The sequence below is a fragment of the Lycorma delicatula genome, chromosome 1 (genome assembly GCF_047948215.1).
Source record: "Lycorma delicatula isolate Av1 chromosome 1, ASM4794821v1, whole genome shotgun sequence".
In the NCBI taxonomy this organism is placed as follows: domain Eukaryota; kingdom Metazoa; phylum Arthropoda; class Insecta; order Hemiptera; family Fulgoridae; genus Lycorma; species Lycorma delicatula.
In genome coordinates, this window is record NC_134455.1 from 271439817 (window position 1) to 271465688 (window position 25872).

At 29.5% G+C, this 25872-nt stretch overlaps 1 protein-coding gene across 1 annotated transcript in view; it reads left to right on the forward strand.

Moving 5' to 3' along the window:
• Window positions 1-25872, forward strand: part of Utx (Utx histone demethylase) — a 291681-nt gene that overhangs the window by 74258 nt on the left and 191551 nt on the right. Inside the window, exon 4 of the mRNA XM_075377656.1 lies at window positions 14817-14925. Coding sequence (XP_075233771.1) covers window positions 14817-14925 — 109 coding nt within the window. The remainder of the gene's footprint in view (window positions 1-14816; window positions 14926-25872) is intronic.

The following is a 25872-nucleotide window of genomic DNA, read 5'->3' on the forward strand; positions in this document are numbered from 1 at the left end:
CTCTCCAGTTGAGACTGTCTAGCTACAAGCAACAATCTGGGAAACTGCACCCACTCGCTTTCTTTGTACATATTTTCACATAGTTGAAGTTTATCTTCGAATTCTGCTTGTAATCTAAGCTAAATTGAACGCACTCTTTCCGCTAAAAGTTCATTTTAATTAATTATGAATTTTTATTTAATGAATTTATATTTACGATTACAGTTATAATAATGATAATAATTAATAATTTTTCAGATTACCATCAAAATGTAATAACTTTGTGCAAGATTTCTAAATTTAATTTTTATTTTTAATCTTATTAACCCTTAAAGGTCATCTCGGTGTAAATTTGAACCATCAAAGAATTAAAACTTGAGTTATTTTATTACAGATAAATAAAGTATATACATATACTTTATTTATCTGTCTTATTTTTTCAAATAAGACATAAAAGGATGAAAAAATATACGTAAAATATTTATACACTAAAATTATCATTGAATGCATTACTAAAACTTGCAATTAAGAAATATTTAAACCAGCTTACAAACCTTAATAACCACATAATAAAATATTTAAAACAAAAATAAAATAAACAATCTGTGTGGAATTTATAAAATTAAATGTAATTATTAAATGATTGTATTTATATAAGAAAAATAAATAGATTCTTTAAAATTAGATTTCTTGAACTTTATACAAATTACAAAAATAATAAATTAGCTTTATCTAATATGGCAGAACATTTAAAAAAACATTCTATTTCTGATATTAAACAAATTTAAAATTGTTAGAAATTAATAAAGATGACATAAAATTAAATATATTAGAAAAATATTACATACATAAATACCAAAAAAATTTCAGTTTAATAAACACAGTGTTTGAGGGAGACTGTCTTATAAAAACTGCAATAGATAGCAGCACTCGTATAAAAATATGCAATTCTCATTATTTTAGTATTTTTATAATGCAATAATGGAATAAATATAATTTAAAAAGGAATTTGAATTTTAAAAAGGTTAATTTCAGTAAAATTCAAATCGATTAATTCAACATCAGGGTTAAATAGAAGGAAGAATATTCTTATTTTTTTAAGGCTATTCTCATTAAGAATAATGTGTTTTCAAAATTATGTCCATCATGTATTCCTTTATTAGATAATAATTAAAAAATTATTTTGAGTTATATAATTAAAGTATTATTTTATAATGTAGTATTTTTCTTCATAATTTGCATGTAACTGAGTGTGAGTATTTTTTAAACACAGTAGATCCAATACAAATAGTTATATTTTTACATTTCTGGCAGTTTTATATAAATTACTTCCCTTCCACCATGTACCTTAAACCATAATAATGAATTCATAATGGAATAATACCTTTGAATTTTTTAACCTACATTTTTTAATTAGTCTTAATCAATTAAGTTAATGGACACAAAAGTAAGTTATTTTGATGCAATAAAGGATTTAACAAACAAATAATATTTTGTATGTATATGCTATATATGTAAAATACTAGTTTATTAACTTTAATTGTGCCCTCTATCTGCACCCGAATTTACAAAGTTACTAAAAATACATAAACCAAACATGTCTGTGCACCTGCAAAAGAGCACCGCAGATGTTATTGCCAAAATTATTGACAATTTTGATAAATTAATAGAACATTATATTAAAAAAACAAATGGCTTAATCAGTCATTACAACTTAAATGGATATCACCAGTAGAAAGTTAAATATGTTCTAAAAAGCATATACTCTAACAGTCTAATAAATCAAACTACAAAATAAATAATACAAAAGCTGAATTATTTATAGTAATAATCTTGTTAATTTATAATAGTTTCAATAAGCAAAAATAATTGTAATTAAAATATTTCCAGTTTAATAAATATGAGTACTTAAAAAACAACCTCAATTTTGAATTTGTGTATTTAAAATATTTTTTACAACCACACTCAAATTTAAAAAATATTTAGATCTACACACTCAATTTTTGCAACAGGTGATAAATGCGGTTTCTCCTAAGCTGCATGTAGGTTTTTACCCATTTCATTACATTTGCAGCCTCTTTTCATAATGTATAAAATCTCACTTTCAATGTCAGTTTTTAGTTGTCAGGTTTATAAGGATCATCCTTAAGAAGTACATTTTTTTAGAACAATCTCAACAAAGAACATTAGGAGCCTATTCCACAAAAGTCCAATTTTTCAATTACAGGTTGACAGCACAAAAGTACAAGTTGCTGCTGATATTTAAAGTCATATCATATAATTTCTACTGTAGTATAACTTTACTGACTTTTCTGTATTATTAATCTAACATTTATTAATAAGTTGGTGGTTTAACAATGAGTTTAAAAAAAAAATATTGAATGGGAGTTATACTGAATATTAAAGAAAAAATATGTATTGTTTGAAAAGAAATAACAAAGGAAAAAGTAAGTGCTTGGAAGGAAATCTATGTGAAAGCACAAACAATTGATGAGTTGATCCACAGGTCAGTGATTTCAGACATACTAGAGATGCATTTTGGCAAAATCTCTGAAAATTTAGGAAAAAACCGCAGCAGTCAGTAATTATAGAAAAAATTAATATACTGATAAGAAAAAAAAAGAAGGTTAACAGATGAGGATGTAGTGAAAAACAGAAATTGAAATTGCTAGCAGAGCTATTGGTTAAGAGAATCATTTGTAGACTTTCAGTTTTGCAAATGGAGAGATTCCTTGGACTTCCTTCCTCAAAATTTATTGAGGAATTAAAAAGCTTCTCCACTACAACATTTGAAGTTGTAAATTAGCAGCTTACAGTTTCAGATGATTTTCCATAACTGATATTTTTCTGAACATGCATATTTTGCCTTCAGCAAAATAAATTTTATCAATTCATTTTTTTTAACAATTATTTAAAGTAAAAACATTTTAATACAAATATATAGTTTTCTAAGTTATTTCATTTCTGTGTGACAGTTATTTCTATTATCTGAAGTAGTTCATCGCTTGATACAGTCTTTGAACACCTGCTGTATCAGATCATCTTCATTTCCTTCATTGTCATGGTCATCTTCTTGTAGGGCAATTTCTAAGCAAACATCCTCTTCACTTTGTTCAGTGTTACACAAAGTAGTACAGCATTTAAAAAATGTAAATACAGACTTTACCTGAAAGTAGTTTAAACATAAGAATTTTTCTTTCATAATTCCTAAAGCGTTTTTCGTTAGTTTTCTTGTAAACCTGTGAGCTCTGTTAATCTTCTGGCTATTGGGTATCAGTATCATCTCTTGCAGGAGGAAGTAGCCACTCTTAGAGAATAACCTGAGTCTGCCAGCATTACATAACCTTGGACTGGTTTCCATCCTGCTTGCATTCCTTATACAATGTTCTGTTTCTGAGTTCTCTTGAATCATGCCCATTTCTGGGCATCTGGCACTAACATAATAAAAGGAATAGTCCAAACCATAAACTACCATAGAATTTACTTAATGCTTTCCGTGAAGCATACTGATGTTCATTTTTTTGAAGAGAATCAATAATAACAAGCCCATCAACTCCAGTAACTAGTGGCATAAGGGAAATATAAAACTTCAAACTGTATTTATAATGTTATCTGGCCAATCTGCTTCTCCTGGAAACTTACTTAATTTATTGCAGTTACAAGTGAATGAACTCCACAGTACACAGTAGACTTCGTTACTCCGTGCATATTTACTACTGTATAGTATTGCCCAACATTACATAATTGGTGAAGAACAATACATTACTAAATTTTTCTGTTAAATTTAATAGTACAATGAAGCCTAACCTATACTTTCAGTTTCATAGAACTCATTCTAAATCTTTCATTGCAGTGAAACATACTTCAAAAATGATGATTTACCCTTATTCTGTATTCCCTTCATCCTGAATTTTAATTTTTTTCATCAGAAATGAAGTGTTTAGTTAACAAGATCATGGCACTTAATGTCAATAAAAATATTTCATTGTACCTTTTATAACGTGTAAACTTATATGTATGTTTTACAGGTAATAATTACAAACTTGTACTTTTTAAATGTTTTGGGTTGTTTTATGGTTGTAAAAAATATCTAGAACTTGTAGGAATTCTCTAGGATTTTCAAGTCTACATCTGTAACTTTAACTTTTACCTTTATGAAATAGGCCCCTGGTGGGTAATATTTGGAGATCTTGATGGCTATAAATCCTTTTAGATTTAGCCGTGACCAAAAAATGATGTCATTGTACCTATTATCTCATTACTGGTATGCACGTAGTGTCTTCTTGCAAACTGATATAACAGTCACTACAAAACTTCATTATCAATACTTTTATAAAAATAGTAAAGTACCTGTTACACAGCAGCGGTAGATAGCATACTGATCATAAATTATCAGATGTGTGTGTAATGATTATCCATGAAAATTTTGAGGATTTTCAGTGTTTCATATTTTTCCACTGTTTTGTCTATTTTTACAGTTTTTAAGATTAAATCAAGCCTTATGGCTAAAACAAACATGATCCAGCATGTACATCTCATTTCTGTCAATAAAGATGTAAACTAATAACAATCCTATAAAAACTTTTCATGCTGCAGTTCATAAAAAAAACTGCAGTAAACTTGTGTTTATTCAGTGCAATATATTCTATTTATTAGGAATTGCAGACTTGGAAAATTTCAACTGAAACTTATTTTTCACATATTTGAAAGATTTATACAAAAAAAAAGTTTCTGTTAGCTCGTATTCATCTTTGAAAAAATACATATGATATATGTGAAAAAAGGAATATCCATTCTTTCCTTCATCGTGTGACACTGGTGTGAGACAAGCTTATTTCAATTGCTAGTATTATGAAAAGGTGCTCATAAGTAAGTTATACAATCTTGGAATGAAGGTTTGCTCTTCTTGTAATGCATTATTACAACCTGATGGTTTATTTGTGTTATTACTAGTTTCCAGTAAAATATTATATTTCTGAAAATTTTGAAGTTAAATATGTGATTAGAAGGTATGGATATTTTTTTACTAAATGTTATATTTATGTAAATACATTTTTTTATTTTAGAAATTTGACCCTATAAAATTGAATGGAATGAATATTTTTATTGGTACAATATACTGTACATATTTATAAGAAAATAATTTTTAAAGATTTGATAATATTTTCAAATAGTAGTAATACTAGTGGTACATGATAAGAAAATACAGTTAATTAAATAAATAACAATCAGTTTACAGAGGATCGAGTAAGCAGCATTACAGTTCATAAATTTATTTAGTCCATAGTCATATGAAGCATAAACATATATGACAGAGCAGTCATATGTATCTTTGAGATAAAGAAAAAAATTTTAATCTGAAGAAAAATCAAATAGTTAAAAAAAGCAATACAAAAACAGATATATTAATGATATGTAAGGAAAATTAACAAACAATAGGACAGCACTACAAGTTAAGGAAAAAATAAAAAAAACAAACAATTCAAAGGTTCTCTTACACTTTAAAAACTGAAGAACTTGCACAAAATGAAATTGAGCTGACTTTTTCTAAAATGTTTCATAATTTATCAATTTTATTAAATGTTCCATGTTCAAAATACCTATGTGACTATCAGTGAGAACATAACTGTAATTCTGATAATTACAAAAAAAAATGGGACATTGTGGAAAATTACTTGTTCCTACTACTACTGATTAGTCTTTTTTCAGAGTTGCGTTCTGAAACAAATCAGAATTTATTTTTTATGAATAATTAACCAAAGAAGCTTTGAAGCTTGCACATGAGAATGGAAATTTAATTTTGTAATGGTATGAAAAAGGCCATACCTGACGAATTCAAACCCAGGGCCTCTGGATGAAAGACCAAATACTACCAGTCTATCAGGGAGATGGGTGAATTGGTAGCATTAAATGCTAACTCGATGTACAAATAAATTCATGAATGAGAATAATTTTTTGAAAATAGCATATTGCATAATTATGAATAATATATATACTTATATTTTTAGGAATAAAATATATGTAAGACTAGAAAAATTAAACTAAGAGGTAAGTAAATAATTTTACATGTAGATATGTATGTTTTATTATTATTATTATCTTCTAACACTGCATAGGATCTCTTTAGTCAGTCATTATCCAAGCCTCTTCGATGGGACTATTTGGGCCTTGCGGTCCTCAAAATATTTTTCATACATTCCGATCTTTGTGCCCTTTTTACTATTGAAAATGTTTGTGATGTGAGTTTTTCTTGTGAATAAAGCGAGTGTTATTGTTCTTGATTTTCTTGTTTAATTTTATCTTATTACACTTTATATATATATATATATATATATAAAACTTATGTATTTTTGTTTGTAGATTTATTATTTTATTTTGGGTTGTTTAATTTCTCCTGTTTTGTTATTTACATTGTTAAATTATTATTAGCATATAACATTCACAAAAATAATCTATTAATTGGTTATTCAAATTACCAATATTTCCTTCACAAACTGTTTTTCAACATAAAAGGATTTTGAAGTAATTATGAGATTCATTAAAGTATTTTATTAGCAAATTTTTACACCATTTACTACTGATTATTTTATTAATTTTAAGAAATTATATATATTTTCTTTAGTGAATGGCATAGTAAAGCAGCCTGATGTTTTAAGGGCTAGTAAAATAATCAGGATTTTTTATATAATTGTTTTAAATCTGTGTTACATCGATAGTTTGATGTTCTGCAAAACAGCACTGTGACTAAATATAAGAAATTAGTTTACAGAATCTTTGACAGACTATTAAAAACAAATATGAAATATCCAGTTTTCTAAGCTATCTCTTGATTTATCTCAAAAATAGATATCTTAAACTTAGATATCTAGTTTGTGTAATTCATATCATTACGCTATTAGTTATTTTATTTGGTACTCAAACACAGTAAACATATGAATTAAAAAAAAAAATAATAATAATGATTTGCTACAATACAGGTGTATATGATTTTTCCACCATCGGAAATCTCAAATTTTCTGATAAATTAAGACAGTATCTCCAATGTACATTACTTCACAGATCTATATCAGTAGATTGAATTAATTGTTTTAATATTTAATAAGGAGCTCTAAAATATTTTTCAGTAAACCTATTGTTAGCTTATATAAATCTTTTCTTTTTTTTCAGTTTTCATCTGTCAGTGTTTTTTTTTATTATAGAGTCCTTTTGATATTTTAGAAAAAAATTTGAAATATTACTTGATGCTGAATGAAGTGCTTTAGTAAATTCAAAAACGTATTACTGACAGATTTATTTTGATTTTAGCTATTACAAATTTAACTTATAACAAGTGCCAAAGCAATTACCTACCTTACTTTTATCGAAAACCAAATAACATCTTAGATATGACTAAAATGTTATAAAAAAAACTATTCTTGAATAATGTGTTAGGTTCTTTTTTTCAAAAATTTTAGTTTATGGTAAAAATATGCAATATTTTTCTTATATTGTGTATCATAGAATTTATATTCATGATCAGCTAATACAATTCTAAATTGTGAAAATATGTCAGAATAACTTCTACATCGGTTAATACTTACAGTGATAAGTTTAAAGTTGGCTAGTATAATAAAGACCTTTTTAAAAATTGTAAGCTTAATTTTGTTAACATCACCAGCTTTCCATTCTTATATTATTCATTCATAAATAGCTTATGATTTTTGTTGAAATTATTTCACTCATACATGAAAAAGTGGTGTTATGATTTTTTTTGTTTTTCTTTTTTTCATTAAAATCGTAATATTTTCAAACTCTATTAATGTCAATCAGCTAAACAATCTATTAAACTGTGTAACTACATAATTTTTCTATCTAAATATAAATTGTTTTCTTTTTAGATTTCAGTATTTTGTAAATTAACTTTTCCTTACCCATCATAATTTTTTCCTTTAAAATTATGTTCAATTTCATGTAAAAAAAAAATAGAAAAAAATAATGATTTTAAAATTGAACAACTATTTAAAAACCTCTTTATTAGAACTATTAAAATAACATTATTTGTTTATGTTTTTTGTATCGGTAACTTTTTAATGTGTTTTTAAAATGTATGCATAATGGAGATTTTCAAGGATAAAATTTTTAGCAGTTTTTTAAAATTATTTTTACTGGAAAATCTGAACATTTTTCTTTGAAATGTGCACAGTTCAAGAAAAACAACAAGGATCATTCAATAATTATAGACACAATAATTGTGGAGACAAAACAGTTGGTAATAGGATTATAATACTTTCAGAACAGTAAGTCCATAAACCTGTGATGACCTTTGATCAGCTGTTTAAATAAAATTCTTTTGTTTATAATCTCAAAATATTTTTTCATGATAGCAAATCGTCTTGAAGTATGCAGATTAGTTGAACAGTGTGCAGTGATCCATTGTTTTTCTTTCTGAAGGTGAAAACCGGTTAACATTTATTTTCATATGATGAAACAATTAAAAAAGTTCTATGAACAGCAGAAACTTTTACAAAGAGATAGAAAAATTTAAAGATGGTTGAACTGGAGACTGGTGACTTACGAGCACCATTCTAGACGTCCAATTGAAATGTGAACTTATCACCTGTACTGACACTCATCAAAAAAGACCAGCAGATTGCAGTTGAGATTATAGATAAAAAATTATTAGTAAATTTTTGTACAGTTCATTACATTATCACCAGTACACTCAAGTATCGTAAAACTGTTACAAAAGATGGGCTCTCCAAGAGAGTTGATAGATCACCACAAGGTGAGAAGAGTTTGCATGTGCACAGAGCTGAAACAATGGTATCAGCAGGGGGGGGGGGTGCTTTTTTGCACCTGTGATGAGACTTCAATTTGCGATTATGAATCGGAATCAAAAAGAAAGAACATGGTATGGAAGCATTCAAATTCACCTGTCAAGAAAAAATTTCTGAATCCGACCAACAGCAGTAAAAATCCTAACAATTTTTTGGGATGTAATAGTGCTTATATCCATGCTTATCCACAAAGTGAAGCTAGCAGGTTGAAAAAAATACCCTGAATCTTGGTATAAAGGCATCATTCTGCTTCATTATAAGACCCTCACACAGCCCAGGTTAAACAAGAAACCATCAACAGTTTGCATCAAGAAGTACTACCGCACCCCCATGCAGTCCTGATGTGCTCTTATTGTATTTTTACTTGTTTGGTTCAAGGATGTGCTGTATGTTAAGAAGTTTAATGATAGCAACGACATCTAAGAAAATTGGCTCCAACATCAAAACAAAAATTTCTTTGCAGCAGATATAAGCTGATTCTTATCAGAGATGGGGGCAAGTAATTAGTGTTGCTGGATATTATGTTGAAAAATGAAAAAACTCATGTTGATTAAATTAACCATTTTAGCTCCAGAATAATTTGTGAATTTTATTATTGAATGACCGACCCTCTTATATATGAAGTTACATAATTCTGTCTTGCATAAGTAAAATATATTAGTAATTAATTCTGAAAGTCTAAAACTGCATTAGTGCTTTTTGTTGTTACATAAAATTTCAGTTGAACATGAATCATGGCTTCAAATTTAAAAAAAAAATTTAATTTGTTAAAAAGAATGAATATTCTCAAAAGTATTTGGTCATTGTGATTGAGTTGGATTTTAAGCTGGGTTTTGTATATGTAAACTTTGATAAAATAAATTAAATTCATATTTATATTTTATAGTATGAAAAAATAATACAAACAGAAATGTTTACCAACATATTATGTGTTGTCTCATAGATTAATCAATTACTCTATCATATCTTGGGTAGAAGCAAGTAATAATATTACTAAGCTGTTTCAGGACTGCTTAAAATTGTATGTTAATTTAGATATTCAGTGTTGAAGGTATATCAATTTGGTGTGTATTATTTTTGTGTTTTATTTTTTATTTGTTTAAGGTAATATTTGAATGAATTAATATCATTTTTATTTTATTACAAATCAGTAACCTTTAACCTGTTAGTGGTATACAGTTACAAACAGTAAGATAAATATTAGTTATTTACTTGGAGGAATAGGAGTCCCAGGTTTACGTAATAGCCATAGTTGCTAGTTGGACTCTTTATTTAATCACCCTCTCAAACTCCACTAAGAAGCAGTGCTACTGCTAAAACAGCAGCTACTACTGCAGTGGAGTTTTTTAAAAAATATATATATATATTGCTATATAACTTTCTTAAAATAAAATAACAAATTTGTTTAAAGTTCCTACTATTCTTTGGATAAGGGCCTAAAACTTATGTAAATAAAGTTTTTTGATATCACCAACCACTGGTCCAGGGGGTGTAAAAAATGGGGTTTCGAAGACAAAGAAAAATTCATACCTCCCTTATTAGGCACATTATTGAATCAGTTTAAAGTGGTCATTAGTCCTCTAAACATTTCCTAAAAGTCTTGTCTGTAACAATTTTTGATATGACCAAAACAAAAAAACAAAATATTGCTTTAACTTTCTTATTAAGTAAAACATCGAATTCGTTTATAGTTCTTACTATTCTTTGGATAAAGGCTTAAAACTTATAAGTAAATTTTTTTTTATATCACCAACCATTGGCCCAGGCGGTTGGAAAAATGGGGATTTGAAACCTCCCTTAATAGGTACAGTATTGAATCGTTTAAAGTGGTCGTTAGTCCTGTAAACATTACCTAAAAGTTTTGTCTGAAACAATTTTTGATATGACCAACCCGTATGGCAAGGGATGACCAAAATGTTGCTGGAATTGTAAGAAGATGGGGCTTGTCATATGCTAAACATGTGAAACTTTTTTTCATATGCAATCATTGTTGTATTGAATAAATTTTAAGTTTTTCAAAACTTTAAGTTGGAAACCTATTTTATCCTCTACTTAGCACCGGTGAAATCTACTTCTGCGTTCAGGTGTGCCGAAAGGGATTTTTTTTTTGGAATTGATTTTGTGAATTTAATTTATTGTATCCATTATCAATTTAACATTATATCTTTTTTTTTAGATTAACTTAGCAATTCTATATTATCTATAGACATGATATTTATCCATTCTCCATTTATACTTACACCATACCCATCCCAGCAATATTTTGTGAGAGCTTGATGTAGTACATATCCAAACAATAAAGCTGAAGCAACTACGGTCTTAAATCTCTTCTTACCTGAACAAATTTGGTTTTGTTGTCTGCTGTTAACTTCATTTTTGCATTCTAGTAGATGTGTAATGTTATATGTTCATGTAGGAGAACATGTTAATATATTCATTATGGAGTGCGGATATGTACTGTCAAATGCCTTCTTGAAGTTTATCAAACAAAGAAGTAGAAGGAATCTGTATCCTTGTGGGCTTTTTTAGTACTCTGATAACCAGAATAGCATCATTTTGGAGAAATTCCTTTTAAATCCTAATTTATTTGTTACGTAATTGATTATTCATTCTTGTTGTATAAAAGTTTTATATAACACAGAAAACAGATTAATTGGTTTATTATTTTTTACTTCCAGTACATCCTACTTTTGAATTACAAAATTACCTTAAGATTTCAGCCATACCCTTAGTACTTATACTTAATCTTACATACATTTTTTTCAACGACTCCTCTCCCATTTTCATTCATTTTTATCAGCCTTCTACTTTTTTAGTTATATTCTTTTTCTTGCACTTCCTTCTCTGGTGATAACTGGTTTTCATAGCCCTGCAGATGCTTTTCTTCTTTATATGTTCTGGTAGAGAATATACGTTTTTGCAAAATTTGAAGATAATACTAAATCCTTTCATGTTTCTTAAGTGTACTATCTTTTTCTCTTATGGCTATAATAATCCTCTAATTCTTCAAACTCTTTGTACACTTCCATTTTTTAATATATTCATTTTGTTTTTTAGATATCCACACTATTTTCTTCTTATCTTGCTGTTTCAGTCCTCTGTTCCAAATAATTTTAATAATTCCCTTCAGTTTCTCACTTTCACCTTTGTTCTGTATATATAGAACATCTCTTGTAATTTTCTGTATAGTTCTTACTATATGCTCTTACACTATACCTAGTCTTATCATTTTTTTATCTTTGATTAGCAGATCTGCCAATCTCTGATAACAGCCATTTGCTTTCAATATTAAACTTTTCGCATCATCCTTCTTTCCTTGCTTTGCATAATTTATTGCTCTGTTGTCACACTTCATGATGGTTTCAATTTCTCTATGATCCCTTTAATTGTTGAACTTATTTTCTGTATTTTTTTTTTTTTATAAAGCTTTTACTTAAAGAAAATATAATTATTTCTTTTTGTTTCAGGAAGTCCATTTCTCTTTCACATCTTTCTAAGAAAGTGTTCATAATAAATATCCTATTATTAGCTTCTACAAACTCCATCATCTTATTGCTACTTTCATTTCTCCCCTTTACAGCAAATTGGAAGGAAGAATATGATTTACTTTACTGTATTCTTCATACTTCCTTCCTTTTATATGTGGATTTTTTATGTTTAAATCTGTGTGCTCATAAGAGTATATAATTCTTCTTTTCTCTTCATCTGAAAATTGATTAAAACTTGCTAAAGGCTGTCTTTCTACATAAAAACTTATACACAGCTTTTTTTTGTTTACATTCCAATTTTCTATTAATAATATATTTTTATTGTTCTCAATCACAGTGAATATTTAAGCTTTATTGCAAGTTATTTTAGATTGAAAAATGTTGATCTTTTTCCTCATTTTAAAATGTTTATTTTTATTTCTGCATTTCTTTTTGATTAAATGCTGTGGAAATTTCAGTTCACATTAACTATTTTTATAACTGGTATTTTAAATCCATCATAGTTGATTGAAAGACTATGATAAGTGGTGATAAAACAGGCTTGTTCTTCTTTCCTTGGTGTTCAGAGAGCAGTTCATCCCAATTGGAGACTTAATTTCAAAACCATGCATATTTTATATATGAGTGAATGCAAAGTTTTAATGTTGTTTACTGCACCTGTCTGGGCTCATGAAATGAGTTACAAGTGTTATAGAAATATTTTGTTCAAAGCCCAGCATCTCCTATTGTTATCTGGAATTGGTGCCTATAGGACTGTCTCTCAAGAGTCGGTCCTTGTTATTTCTGGTATTAAACCTATTGATATCCTTACGACTGAGTGCCAATTACATTATAATGCTAAGAAGGTGAACTTACTTTTGGGTGCATAAAACAAATATAGGATAAGGTTTCCATTTAGGACAGATATGTTCGATGGCCATTACATGCAAGATATACTTCCTAATGTGAGAAGTATGCAGGTAGGTTGGTGGTTTCCCAAAATCAGCATATTACACAGTTTCTTTCTGGATATGGTGCTTTTCAAGATAGGTTGGCCAGATTTGGTCCATGCTTTTGTCCAGAATGTAGGGTCATTGAGAATGTGTGCCTTGTCTTATACCCCAGTTATGAAGCTGAACATACCAAAGTAGCTAAAGAGCTTGCAAGGATCAATTCGGGTTTTGATTTGCAAGTTAATTGGAAAACCAAAAGGGAATGGGATATAGTTACTGCTTCTGTAGATTCTTAGCTCTGTATATTATTAATGTATATTATTAATGTATATTAATAAATGTATAGATAGAATAGCAACCCAGGTGGCTAGGGCCCACCTGGGTGCTTACTTTGCCAAGATAGGCGTTTTTGGCATCGAGCCCCGGTTAGCTGATATTTCTTTTTAGGATGAGAATGGATGTGTAGGGAACTCTATGATAGAGCTGTGTTAAGGGAGGGTGTAGGCATTGATATCACTCCTAAAAGCAAACCAGAGCAGAGAGGTAGGGTATGTTTTCATGAGACACTTAATAAATTTGGGAATCTGTTTCTTGATTTTTAAATAAATCAAAAGGACGTAATTGAAGAATAAATTGAATTGTAGAACAAAATTGTTGATGTTGCAATCAACATTTGTTTTGTTGGAGTGAGGATAGTATTTTTGGTGTTTAAAGACTCCATCAAATAATCTTAGTGCATAGTCTAATTGAAGTTACAGGTTTTATTTGAAACCTTCGATGTTAGAGGAAGGCATATGGATCACGCTTCTGCAAATTGGTTAATTTGGTAGTTGACGGTTGTAAGTTTTGGTTTGGGGTTGTGGTTGGAAGAGACCATATGAAGGTAACTTGTGTAAATACACTGATGGAAATGTCTGCTGAGGCATTTGTATCATTGGCATGCTGACAGGCCAAAGTGATGATTGTATTGTTTTATAAAGTTAGAGGGTCTAAAAGACAACTCCGGTTAACCCCATCAGGGATGGGAATGGAGGGCTGGTGTGGTGACCGGGATCATCACAAGGTCTTCCTGTATGATGGTTAGGATGGTGTTAAAAGAACAAATTAACTTAAACTTTTCTGCCATGAAATTATACATTATTTTACACTAAAGGGAGCACTACTACATAAATTACTCAGAACTGAAGTTTATTTATCTTTATATAAAATTTTATGGTTTGTTGATCAATCTGGATAAAGGACTGGTCTGGCCTTTAAGCAATGCAATGACTGAATCATGCATGTGACATTTAAAAATGGCTATCTGACCAGGACACTTATTACCATCAACTTTTGAACTTTATTCAAAGCCCTTTAAAGCACAGAGTTGTAAAATATAAGTTAATTTTATATTCTTTTTATTGTTCTATTTATACCTTTTTTTGTGTCATATTTGCTATTTTGGGTTAATTTTAATAGTCATGTTCAATTTTTATGTTCAGACAAATAATAATTGCTTTCAGTCTAGACAGATTGAAAGTGTAATTTTTTATGTCAATTGAAAATTAGCAAATTATAAAAATAAGTTTTCAGCATTTCATTGTTTAATTTTTTTTTTTTAGCTATGTCTGCTTATCAAAAATACTTCAGCCTGAGATCAGATTACTGGAAAGATGCAAATTTTCTTTATGGCCAAGGACTGGTTTATTTTCACTTTAATGCTTTCCAGTGGTAAGTGTTATTGTACTTTAACTTATTTATTGCTATGCTAATGGTTGGCTTTTATTTTCAAATATTAATTTTTCAGGTTTTTTCTGTTAGTGGTTTGCATTAAAAATTGTAAATTATGCGTATAAAAAAATTACCAGATTGATAGATTTTATCAGTTGAATTGTTTTAGAATAATAAAGTTGGTATTTATCTTAATTGTTTAATTGAAAATTCCTTTGTACAGTTATTTTTATTTATGAGTTCAGATTAATTTGCTCTCTCTCTCTCTCTCTCTCTCCTTCCCCCTCCCCCCTTTTGTTTAGCGTCTGGCACCACCATAAGGCATTTCTTCAGATGATGATATGTATGAATGTAAATGAAGTGCAGTCTTCTACAGTCTCAGTTTGACCATTCTTGAGATCTGTGGTCAATTGAAACCCAACCACCAAAGAACACTAGTATTGACAATCTAGTATTCCAATCCGTATAAAAGTAACTGCCTTAAGTAGGATTTTAACCTATTTTACTGTTATTTTAACCCCTTAATTTGCTGCGATTTTGTTTCTTTTAGATGCCGTTTACAACTCTTTATTTTTCTCATTACTTACGCACAATTCCAATAGTTACTATCTCTTCAGCTAAGTGAGCTGCTGTCATTATTGAAAATCACAAATTACTGCTTGTTTGAATTAAAGTAAGATTAAAAGAATTAGTGTACCCACTTTTTATTTAATTTTAATTACTCCAATACTTATAGTGCAGGAAAATAACATTTAATTTTGGGTAAAATTAATTATATAATTCTTATAAAGTTAATTTCCTTGGAAATTAACATCTTAAGTAAAACAAATTTTGAAGTGCAGTAGGACTAAAGCAGGCACTCCATTTTTTATTTATCACCATATGGCGAAATTATTGTAATAATTGACTAGTACAGTATTACTCTTTCAGCAAGTAAACAATTTTCTTCTATAATTCTGAAAACAATTTTTTTATTAGTTTGTTGAAATGCACATAGTCATAAAGAAATGGGACTGGATTGATAAAAGTAAACTACTGAAATCAACAGTTTCCACTTGATTATTACAGGGAACCACTCATATGGTTTTTTGGTTGCTACACTGAGCTCACCTGCCTTTAATTTTCTAATCTAGATCTTTCAAGCATCAATAAATTCTTTCATTTCCTTTTTTTTTTTTTGATGCATTTATCTGCCATTTTATCTGTCGTCTCTACTTTATGTTAGAGTTGTTTGATTTAAATAATATTCTGGAAGTAAAATAGGTCCAATAATGAGGTCTCTGGGAAAGTTCCGGAAAGCAGTCAAGAGAAAGTCCAGAAAATATAAGATCTATGTTACTAATCAAGTCAGAAGTTATAATATCAGAACATTAAACAAGAGTGGTAAGTTGAACAATTTAGAGAGATTAGTAGATAGGTTATGTTTAAATCTGTTAGTGATTACAGAGGTAAAGGATGGGAAAATGAGTGAGACTTTTGATCAGAATATTTTATCAATATATCGATGAGATATCTAAAAATGGTGGTGCAGAAGTAGGAATAATGACCTATAGAGAAGACAAGATGACTATTTATGTTAATTAATTACATAATAGTCATCACTGTTGATTAAGATGAACAACTTAATGAAAGAATTATTTAAATAAGGCTAAATTTAAAACCCAAGCCCTTTCCAACAATCCAGGTTTATATACTCCAACCTTCAGCGATATAAATCATCCTCTTATTTCAAACCTCAGTCCATTCTGAACATTCTCTGATTTCTCTGTTAGTTTTTACAAAGCCCTATTTCACTTTACAAATATTTTGTGTTACACTTAGGAGTTGGTCATTTTTACCTTCATCTTCCTTTGATAGCTTCCAAAGCTATATTTTCTTCTTCATCTGTTGGCTCTAGAAATTCCATTGCCAATTATTTTCCATATGATTATATGTAAGAATACTCTCATATATTTTGATTGCAATTGCTTTTTATTAGAACTAAGACCGCTGTGTATGTCTCATTTTTGACATGTTTAGTGGTTTATATCAATTTTCAACTGTCCAGAGCTTCTGTTTTTTCCTTCTAATTATTTCCAGTTTGCTTACCAAATTCATTCTTGACTATCATCGCCTTTTTTACTTCAATCTTTGCTTATCACCTTAATTCCACATTTCAATCCTCTCTTTTACTAGTCTGCGTATATTTCTTCCGAGCTTCTTTCTTTAGACCATCAACATCTTTCACTGCGTCATTCCATTGTTTTTTATATTTATTACTTGCAGAAACTACTTTCTTTCTGTACAATGTACATTAAATCATTACTCTCTTAAAATATGTCCACATCTTTAACTAAATGCAGATCTACTTTGTTCAACTGCCTCTTTACTACATTTTATAGATCTTTAATTTTTGAGTAGTGTTTTTTTATTCTTGGAGGCTAAAATTGAATTTTCATTAATAGTAGTCTCTGTTGTGTTGTAAAATTAATGTTCTGCTTAGAATACTCCATCAGCTGCTTAAAATGTGTAAAATAATCAATTTGTCGAAAGTGTCTTTTCTTTGATCAACAAAAGTTGATATCCGTCTTTTATATGGGAAGAAGGAATTTCCAGTTACTAATAAATTAAATAAATAGAATTCAGTCATTCATTTTTCAATTCATTTAATATTTTCCCTTTCTTATAATCATTTTTAATACTCTCAAATCAATTCTAAAACTCTAACCTCTAATAATTATAACGTGATCTGATATATCAGACTGTTCTCCATTTTTAACTGTAGGTTACCAAAATTTTTCCTTCTTGAAAATATCTTTTATGTAGGATTATATTGATGGATTAACATAAATCTCCTCTGATTCTGTAATTATGTAAATAATCGTGAATTCAAAGCTATTTGCTTTAATAAATTTCATTCTACACATATTTCTTACATATTATTTTCACATATTTTTTAAAGCTTGAGATGACTGTCCTGCAACATGTGTTGAATCACAATTATCTGTCAAGTCCATTATCTCTCCATTTACCTTCATAGTTTCCATTATCCCAATAATTTTTATTGAATATTCTAACATTACTTTGATAATTGTGATTTTTTTTATAAAAGAGGTTCCAGCTTCCAAAAATCATAGTATCCTTTCGTTTCTGCTTCTTTAGCCAGAATTGAAGCCTTTGTTTAATTTTTGTGAATGGTTTTTTTTTATAAATTCACCTTGAATGGGTCATCGACTCTGTGCCAAGACTAGAAAGGATTCTTCTTTAGGGCAGCACACGAACAGATGTTTTAAAGTTCCACCGGTTCCCAACAAAATCTGTTTATTCTTCTAGTATTTCCCTGGGATTATTTATGCAAACTTCCACCAAACTTCCCGCAGCTTAGCAGAGCACTTCTTGAAGGTTAAAAGTGTTTGTGTTAAGAGTAAGAGAGGCTAAAAAAAATTTCTATTACAAATTCTTGTATCATATGATGGAGGTAGATCATGGTTTATGATAATCCCATTTACCTGAAAGGAAGCTACCTGTAGATAGCTATTTTTCATGTTTTGTCTATTTTAATGCGTACAGAGAAATAGCACATAGTGTAATACTAGCTACTCTGTTGATTTTCATCTAATTTGTAGTAATTTGTAGTGATGAATGTAACTAGCTGTTTGGCCGTTTTGATTCAATGAAAAAAGTAGTTTAGAGGAGTAAAATGTTCTTTGAAGAAACCATTTACCAGTTTCTTTTTGGTTTTACCCGCAAATTTGGTTTCTCAGTTTCTTTTTGGTTTTACCTGCAAATTTTTTGTTTTTATTTAGACATTACTTATTAAAGTTATCTTTGCAGTACATAGAAAACCGTTTTTCATCTTAAACATTCATTTAACTTACATCAGGAACTCTGACTATTTTTTCTTTTAATTTCTTTATATAAACTTTAAAAAAAATCAATATAACGGTGATTTTGAAATTTACACGACGGCTCCTTAAGATGATCGTGAAATAGAAAATCAAGAAAAAAGTATCGACTTGTAAGAAGAATTATCAATTTCTAAAATTATTGAATTGGTGTACCTCCATTTCACCAATACTGTTTCAATCTTGTTGGTTGAATTTTTGTCATCCATCCTGTTTTGTTTGCACTAAAGGAAATTCCTGATGAAGTGATTATAATTAAGGCAAGAGAGATGCTAAGTAGAAGCCGTGAATAATAAGTTACTGAAACTGACGGGTGAACATAGAAAGTATAAAAATGAAAAAGATAATAAAAAACGGAAAATTGTATCGGCATAAAAGATGTAATATTAATGGGGGATGTTAAATATCAAAGGAAGATCAGTTCGAGTAAAAATGTTCTGGTAGATAAAAATATTACTCGAAAGGTAAATACAGCTTTCATAAAAATTATAAAAAACCTTAAAGAAATAATGTCAAATATATCTGTATCGGAGGTGCGAATGGAAAACCTTTATTACAAAGGGAAGAGAGTTAACGAATGACAGAAGTATATAGAAGTATGTGCAGAGGAGAAAAATCGTCTGATAAAATACTGGAGTCGAAAGAAGTAAGTGATGATTTAAGAAGAGATTTATGTAATTTTGATCTGAGTTCGATAGAGCTGTTAAAGATGTAAATAAGAATAAAGTGGTAGGAATTAATATTATGCATCCTTAATTAGATGACATTCAGAAAGACTGCAGGTACAAGAGAGCTGTTCTGGCTCTTAGATCAGTCCGCCTACATCCCATTCGTAGATGCATAAAAGGCATTAATAATGTACAGCGGAACAGAATGTTTAATATTTCTAAAGAAAATCAGATCGAAATATGCAGAAAGAAGACATTTATACGATCTGTAAAAGAATCGATAGCAACGGTAAAAATATAAGATGAATGGCAAACCCTGATTCAGAAAGATGCTAGTCGAGAATATAGCTTTCCCTGTCTTTGCTTTTCAACTTGCATAGAGAAGAAGCGATACAGGATTTCAAAGAAAAATATGAAAGAGTACGGTAACTATTCGAAGAACAAAAATAAGAAAGTCATTACGTATATAATTATATCGACTGGGTGTGCCAGTTACTTTCCGGATTTATTTACGTTACGTTCCATTTTGATTTACCTGCTGTAGCCATCTACGGTCGACATACAACGGTAGTACGCGGAATAGCTTTCTGATTTTTATAATAGTTAAACACTACCTTGAAAATATTAATTCGCACCTTCTTTGTTGTTTACATCGGTAATTAAAAGTATCCATCGACTAAACGTTTTCGCCTCCTGCAAAATTTCACAGACCATCTATCCTTCTGGTGTATAGGATTCGTTTCTCCCTGGCGTCGGATCAACTTTAACTTAAGAAATCATTATTACTCGTACGATTGAAATAAGTCGTTACGATGTGCTGTACTGCTGTATGTGTGTCGGCATTTATAATTTTTTTTTTTAAATTGTGTCATTCCGTTATTTGTATATTTTTTGTGTCGTTTAAATCCCCGATTCACGCCTGAAGCAGTTCTTTCGCGTTTCGTAACAATCCGGTGTGGTACTACGGTTCAGTAAAACTTCCATTATAATATTATAACATTGTAGTGTACAGCTGTATAAACGGCTGCAGCTCAGTTGCAAAATCATTATATTTAATTTGTTTTATACGGACATTAATCTTCTGTTTTTTCCTTAATAATATATTGTTTAACTTTGTCCTCGCAGTTAAGTAATACGTATACGGTATTATATTGTTAGCGGTAACGTAAGACTCCACCCCTTCACGCTTTGTCGTCGATCAGAGCGGTTGTAATACTAGCCTACATACGTATGTTATCCGATTGTAATACATAATGTAAATATAGTAATAGTTGTTTCGTTCTTACATAGCAACCGCGCGTGATCGGAGTACACAGGATTATTTTTATCAGAATATTACATTGACAAAAACTCATTTGTATACCGGACAGATAAAGAAATATTTACTTTCAGCGCTGAAGATGCTGAAAATAATTACAGAGTGAAAACGAAAGTAGAAAGGTAATCTTATAAACGCTCGATGTTTAACGTTATGAATTGTATCTTTATTTTAAATCCGTAATTAATATATTTGCCTTCAGCGAAATTCATGATCTAATGCGGTTAGACTCCGTTAATACGTTGCCGAATATTAATATCACGATCCACGTACTAAAGAAGAGCGAAAAGTACTGTAGGGAATGGCCCGTGTACGTTCGATGACAGTGATTTATGCTAAAAGTAAGTTTTATTTACTTTGTAATAGTTAAATGCACTTAAAGAATTGTAAAACACAGCTCGTTAACGTTTGTTTGTAGAAACAGTAGAAAATCGACAGCGGTCTCCGTAATAACTTTTGTGCTAACGTATGCGATCTGATTTCATTACTGCTTTTTTTGAAAAGCATGAAGAAAAGTACTGCAGATTGCTTTTTGGTAGATTTCATGGGTACCATGATTCGACTAACGGAAAATTTCGACGTATCTTTTCGTTTCACAGCCCCAGACACCAAAACTAATGTCAGCTCAAAAGTATATATATATTTCACTTTCTTGTGGACACGATAACTGCCGTAATTTTGCGCCAATCACTTTCAAATTGTTCCTTAAAAAATATCTCGGTCGAGTTCGTTAACGGCCAAAATTGGACCATGGGGGTGGAAATAGCGGTTTTTTTTTTCGAAAAAAAAATATCGCTATAACTTTCTTATTAAGTAAAACATCGACTTTGTTTAACGTTCCTACTATTCTTTGAATAAGGACCTAAAACTTAACTAATTAACTTTTAGAGCCTAAAAGTATTTCACGGCAGTGCGAGCAATTACAGAAATTAATTCGAAGAAATCCAGTAACCGACACATTTTCCTACAAGCAGCGGTTCGCAGTAGTATAGGTTATGTTATTACGCTTTCGTTGAAGTACTTTTTTCGATTAGTGTAACAGTTATTAAAAAGATTTTTTCCCATATGACTTTATTCTAATAACTGTAACTTTGAATTACCGTACACAGTTTTCTTACTCGGCTTATCAAAACGAATCTTAGTAGGTTTTTTTTTAAATAACCTTATTTGCAAAACGGCCGAAAGCTATGGAAAGATATTAGTTTTTTAAGTATGAGTAAGGCGTATTCTCAGGGGGTTTATTTAGTCATTTCATACCGGCTTAAAATCGTATTAAGGTAAAGGATTTTCTTCACATTTTTCAAATTTTATTTCATTACTGTAGTAATTGTGTGAAGTAACAGAAAATTAATAGGAAAATAACGTAAGGTCGTCCTCGATCCATTACTGTTATTAAACTTCAAACGCATCTGTAAAGATAAAGCTCGACTAATATAATCGGCCTATCTAATTTTGTTTTGTTCTCGTAGACGTTTTTTTGCAATTAATTTCATTCGTTTGTAAAATAATATAATATATGTGCATTATAAAAATCTCACGCTTTAAAGACGATAGCATTTTTTAAAGGACCTAGAATTTTTCACACCCCACGAAAATGCGATAGCGGATTTTACATGACACCGAATATATTGCTATATTCTAGTATTTCTGTAATAAAACATAAATATTAAAATAGTACATTCGTATAAAATAAAATAATAACACTGCAACCAATAAATATGTGTTACTCGGCCAAGGACAAGTGCGAGGTCTGTATTACGTTTTACGTCGCTTACGTTTAACGAGTATACGAATACAGTTTATCGACAGATGATCAAATTATAGCAAGTTGTTCGGTAACCCGTTTTAATTGTAAACGGGTTATTTTAGACGCTTTTAAATTTGTTCTTCGGTAATTTTTTTTTTCTATAATCTCTTAAGTACACTTTCAAGAGAAAAGGTATAACTGGTGTAAGATGTGAAAATAATTTTCCTTAATTAGAGGGTTTTACAAATGATTTGGAACTTACAAAATAATGAAGACAAGAACAAGCTTTAATACCGCATAATTTTTTTTCTCCATCGAATTGTGTTCATACGATTTGCTTTGTAAAGACATCCTATTTTCGAGCCACATACTTTAGTAAACAATCGTTGAGATTAAGTACAATAACTATCGTATATTCTGTTTAAAAAAACTCTTTTGAACCCAAAATACATGTCATATATACGATATGACATGTATTATTTCATTTTCTGATCCATGGCGAAAGCAGTCAGAAAAATATGTGTACTGTTCCGATACAAAATTATATGAAAAACGTTTAATTCCATGCGCATTATTTTATAATTATGTTAATGAAATGCTAATGGAATCTTAATATTTATTAAGATTAAGATTTTTTAAAAATGTCTAATCTGTAAAAAATATTTTATTTAATTGTATTTATTTAAATATAATATATATATATTAATATAATATTTTCTTAATTATTTTGTGATACACTAATTTCACTTAACTGAGTATTTTGTACAGGTATTTTACGTTAGTACATTAATAATTAACATTACGTTAAATATTTACCGATCAAGAAATGGACTGATGAAGTTAATTCTTACAGTATAGATTTTGTATTTATTTTTAGTTTTACTGTACACGATTTATTAAATGCTATCTTTTCTCCCTTCATGAGGATTTATCTTTCTATAAACTTTACATATATATATATATATATATATATATATATACATACATCCGACTCTATTTATTTAATTTAGTTATTATGTGTATTTCATTTACGATTAAGGGATAGGCGATTAGTAATTTTCATCGACTCGGTTGAAATTTTGTTTGTTCAAAAATAATTACTCGTACATTTTAATAACTTATTTCTTTTATTCAGATTCTTAACAGATCGCTTTAATTTCACCTCTTCTTACCGAATGAGAACAGAAATTGTGTAAAAATTGCGGAAGCCATGACTACATCTATATGCTTGATCGTTGTGAACAATCTGTTTAATTATTAAATGGCGTTTTAATTTAACGAAATTAACATAGACATTACACAATTACCCTTTAAGATATCGCCTAAATTTTACCATTGTTTTCAATGTTTTGTATTCTTAGTACGGTCGTAATGTCTTCCGTAGGCGTGAAGAAATTAGAACTATTTATGCGCGTGCTGTCTTTTCTCGACGTTAAGTTTCAGTGTTTTGTCTACGTTAAGTTTTTTTAGTAAAATCGCATAGTTAACTTGACTCGTACTTAGTTAAATGGAACAAGGTTTTAAAACTTGTAAATTTATGGAACGAGGTCAAACAAATAATAAATAAAGGTGTAAATTATGTACAAGTGCAACGTGCATTCTAGTTGTTTTTTTTCTTTTGTGTGGTCTCTGCTATTTCCCCCCTCCACGACTCCTTTCATTCTCATTCTGTTTCACATTACTCGCTCGTTCTCTGTTTGCGATGAGTATTGTACATTGTACTATATTTTATTCTTCCTGTGATGTAACCGATGGTATATCGGTTCATTGAATTTATGATGAATTATTTATCGCCTGCGTGTAAAAAGATTTTATTTTAATCAGAAAGTTTTCTAATATTAAAATAAACTATTTTTTTTCATAAAATATTGTACTTTTTCAAATTTCCTGTCGACCGAAGAACTAGGTTTACTCTTTTGTTGGAGGTCACTAATAGAAATTTAAAGTCAAATACTAAAATTTAATTTTTTTTATCAGTCGGGTTTCGTTACGGACAGCCCTTGTTAATAAAACGATGATAAAATTAAACGAAAATAATTACTCGTACTCTTAAATAACTTTTTTTCTTTTAATCAGATTTTTAACTGATCGCTATAATTTCAGCCTTTTCTTACCGAACGAGAAAAGAGATTGTGTAAAAATTGCGGAAGCCATGACTTTACGTCTATATTTCTGTATTCTTGTTTGTTGCGATTCGCTAAGTCCTCTTCAAATAGCGCTTGATTATTCTATAATTTCAAATATGCACTTGTCACTTTGCCGCGGTAGGATCCCAGGAAATTAATCGCTGTTTTTGTGGCTCAGGACGTTAGTATTTAGCCGACCTTCGTAGGCGCTTGTTACGCTCCGATTATATGTGCGCTTTGTCGAGGAAATATTAGATTGTGAAGTCCTAAACCGATAACCGAACTTAGTTTATTTTCGATTTATTTTTTTGGAAGGGAGCTCTTCACACCTTGTTTAGATCATTTTAAGATGTGTATCGTTACCGTTTTACTTATTTGTTTTTATTATATATTTTTTATTTACTTCGTATTTACCTCTTTCTTAAAAATTCTCATATCGATGAATTTTCTATACGTATCTCGGTTCGTTGTTTTTTTTTTTTTTTTTTTTTTGTGAAGTTTCTTCGTAACACCTTTGTGTTTATAAGTTTTCTCGATTAATTTTGTACACGGTTGCAAAACAATTTTTGTTTACCTCCTTTTCAAGTTTTGTTTAAATGATTATAATTAAATAACGATAAATAATATTTATCGGTTTATTTTTGTGTTATCGACGATCGTAATCTTTCCGTTCTGTGTACAAATACCGTTTCAAAAAGAAAAAACTACCGAATTTTGAGAGAAACGTTTTTATTGTCGTTCTTAGTCCCCGCATTATTTTTCCTACCTGGTGTTGTACAGCTACGGCAAAGCTGGCCTATACCGTTTTATCTTTTAGTCTATAATATTCTCTATTCGGTTACGGCGTCTTCACCGATGAGTCTGTTGTACGTTTATATTTAACTAATATTTTATTAGCTGTCGTTTGTAAAATTAGTTTTAAGACATACGACTGTGCGTTATAAATCACGTCTAACTCTTATAATATGCGCGTCTTGTGTAATATTTTCCATGAGTTCTCATGTATATCCGAGTAGTTTGTAGGCGGTTCGCCTTATACGATATTATTGATTATCGTTATATTTATTTTAACGTTCGGAATTAAGTACCGAGTTAAAACGATCACCAGCACGTGAAGTAAGATCGGGTGACTCGTGAGAAGTTGTAACTCTGAGGCAGAAAAACGTTTACCGAACCCGATAACTAAAGCTAAAAGTATAATTAA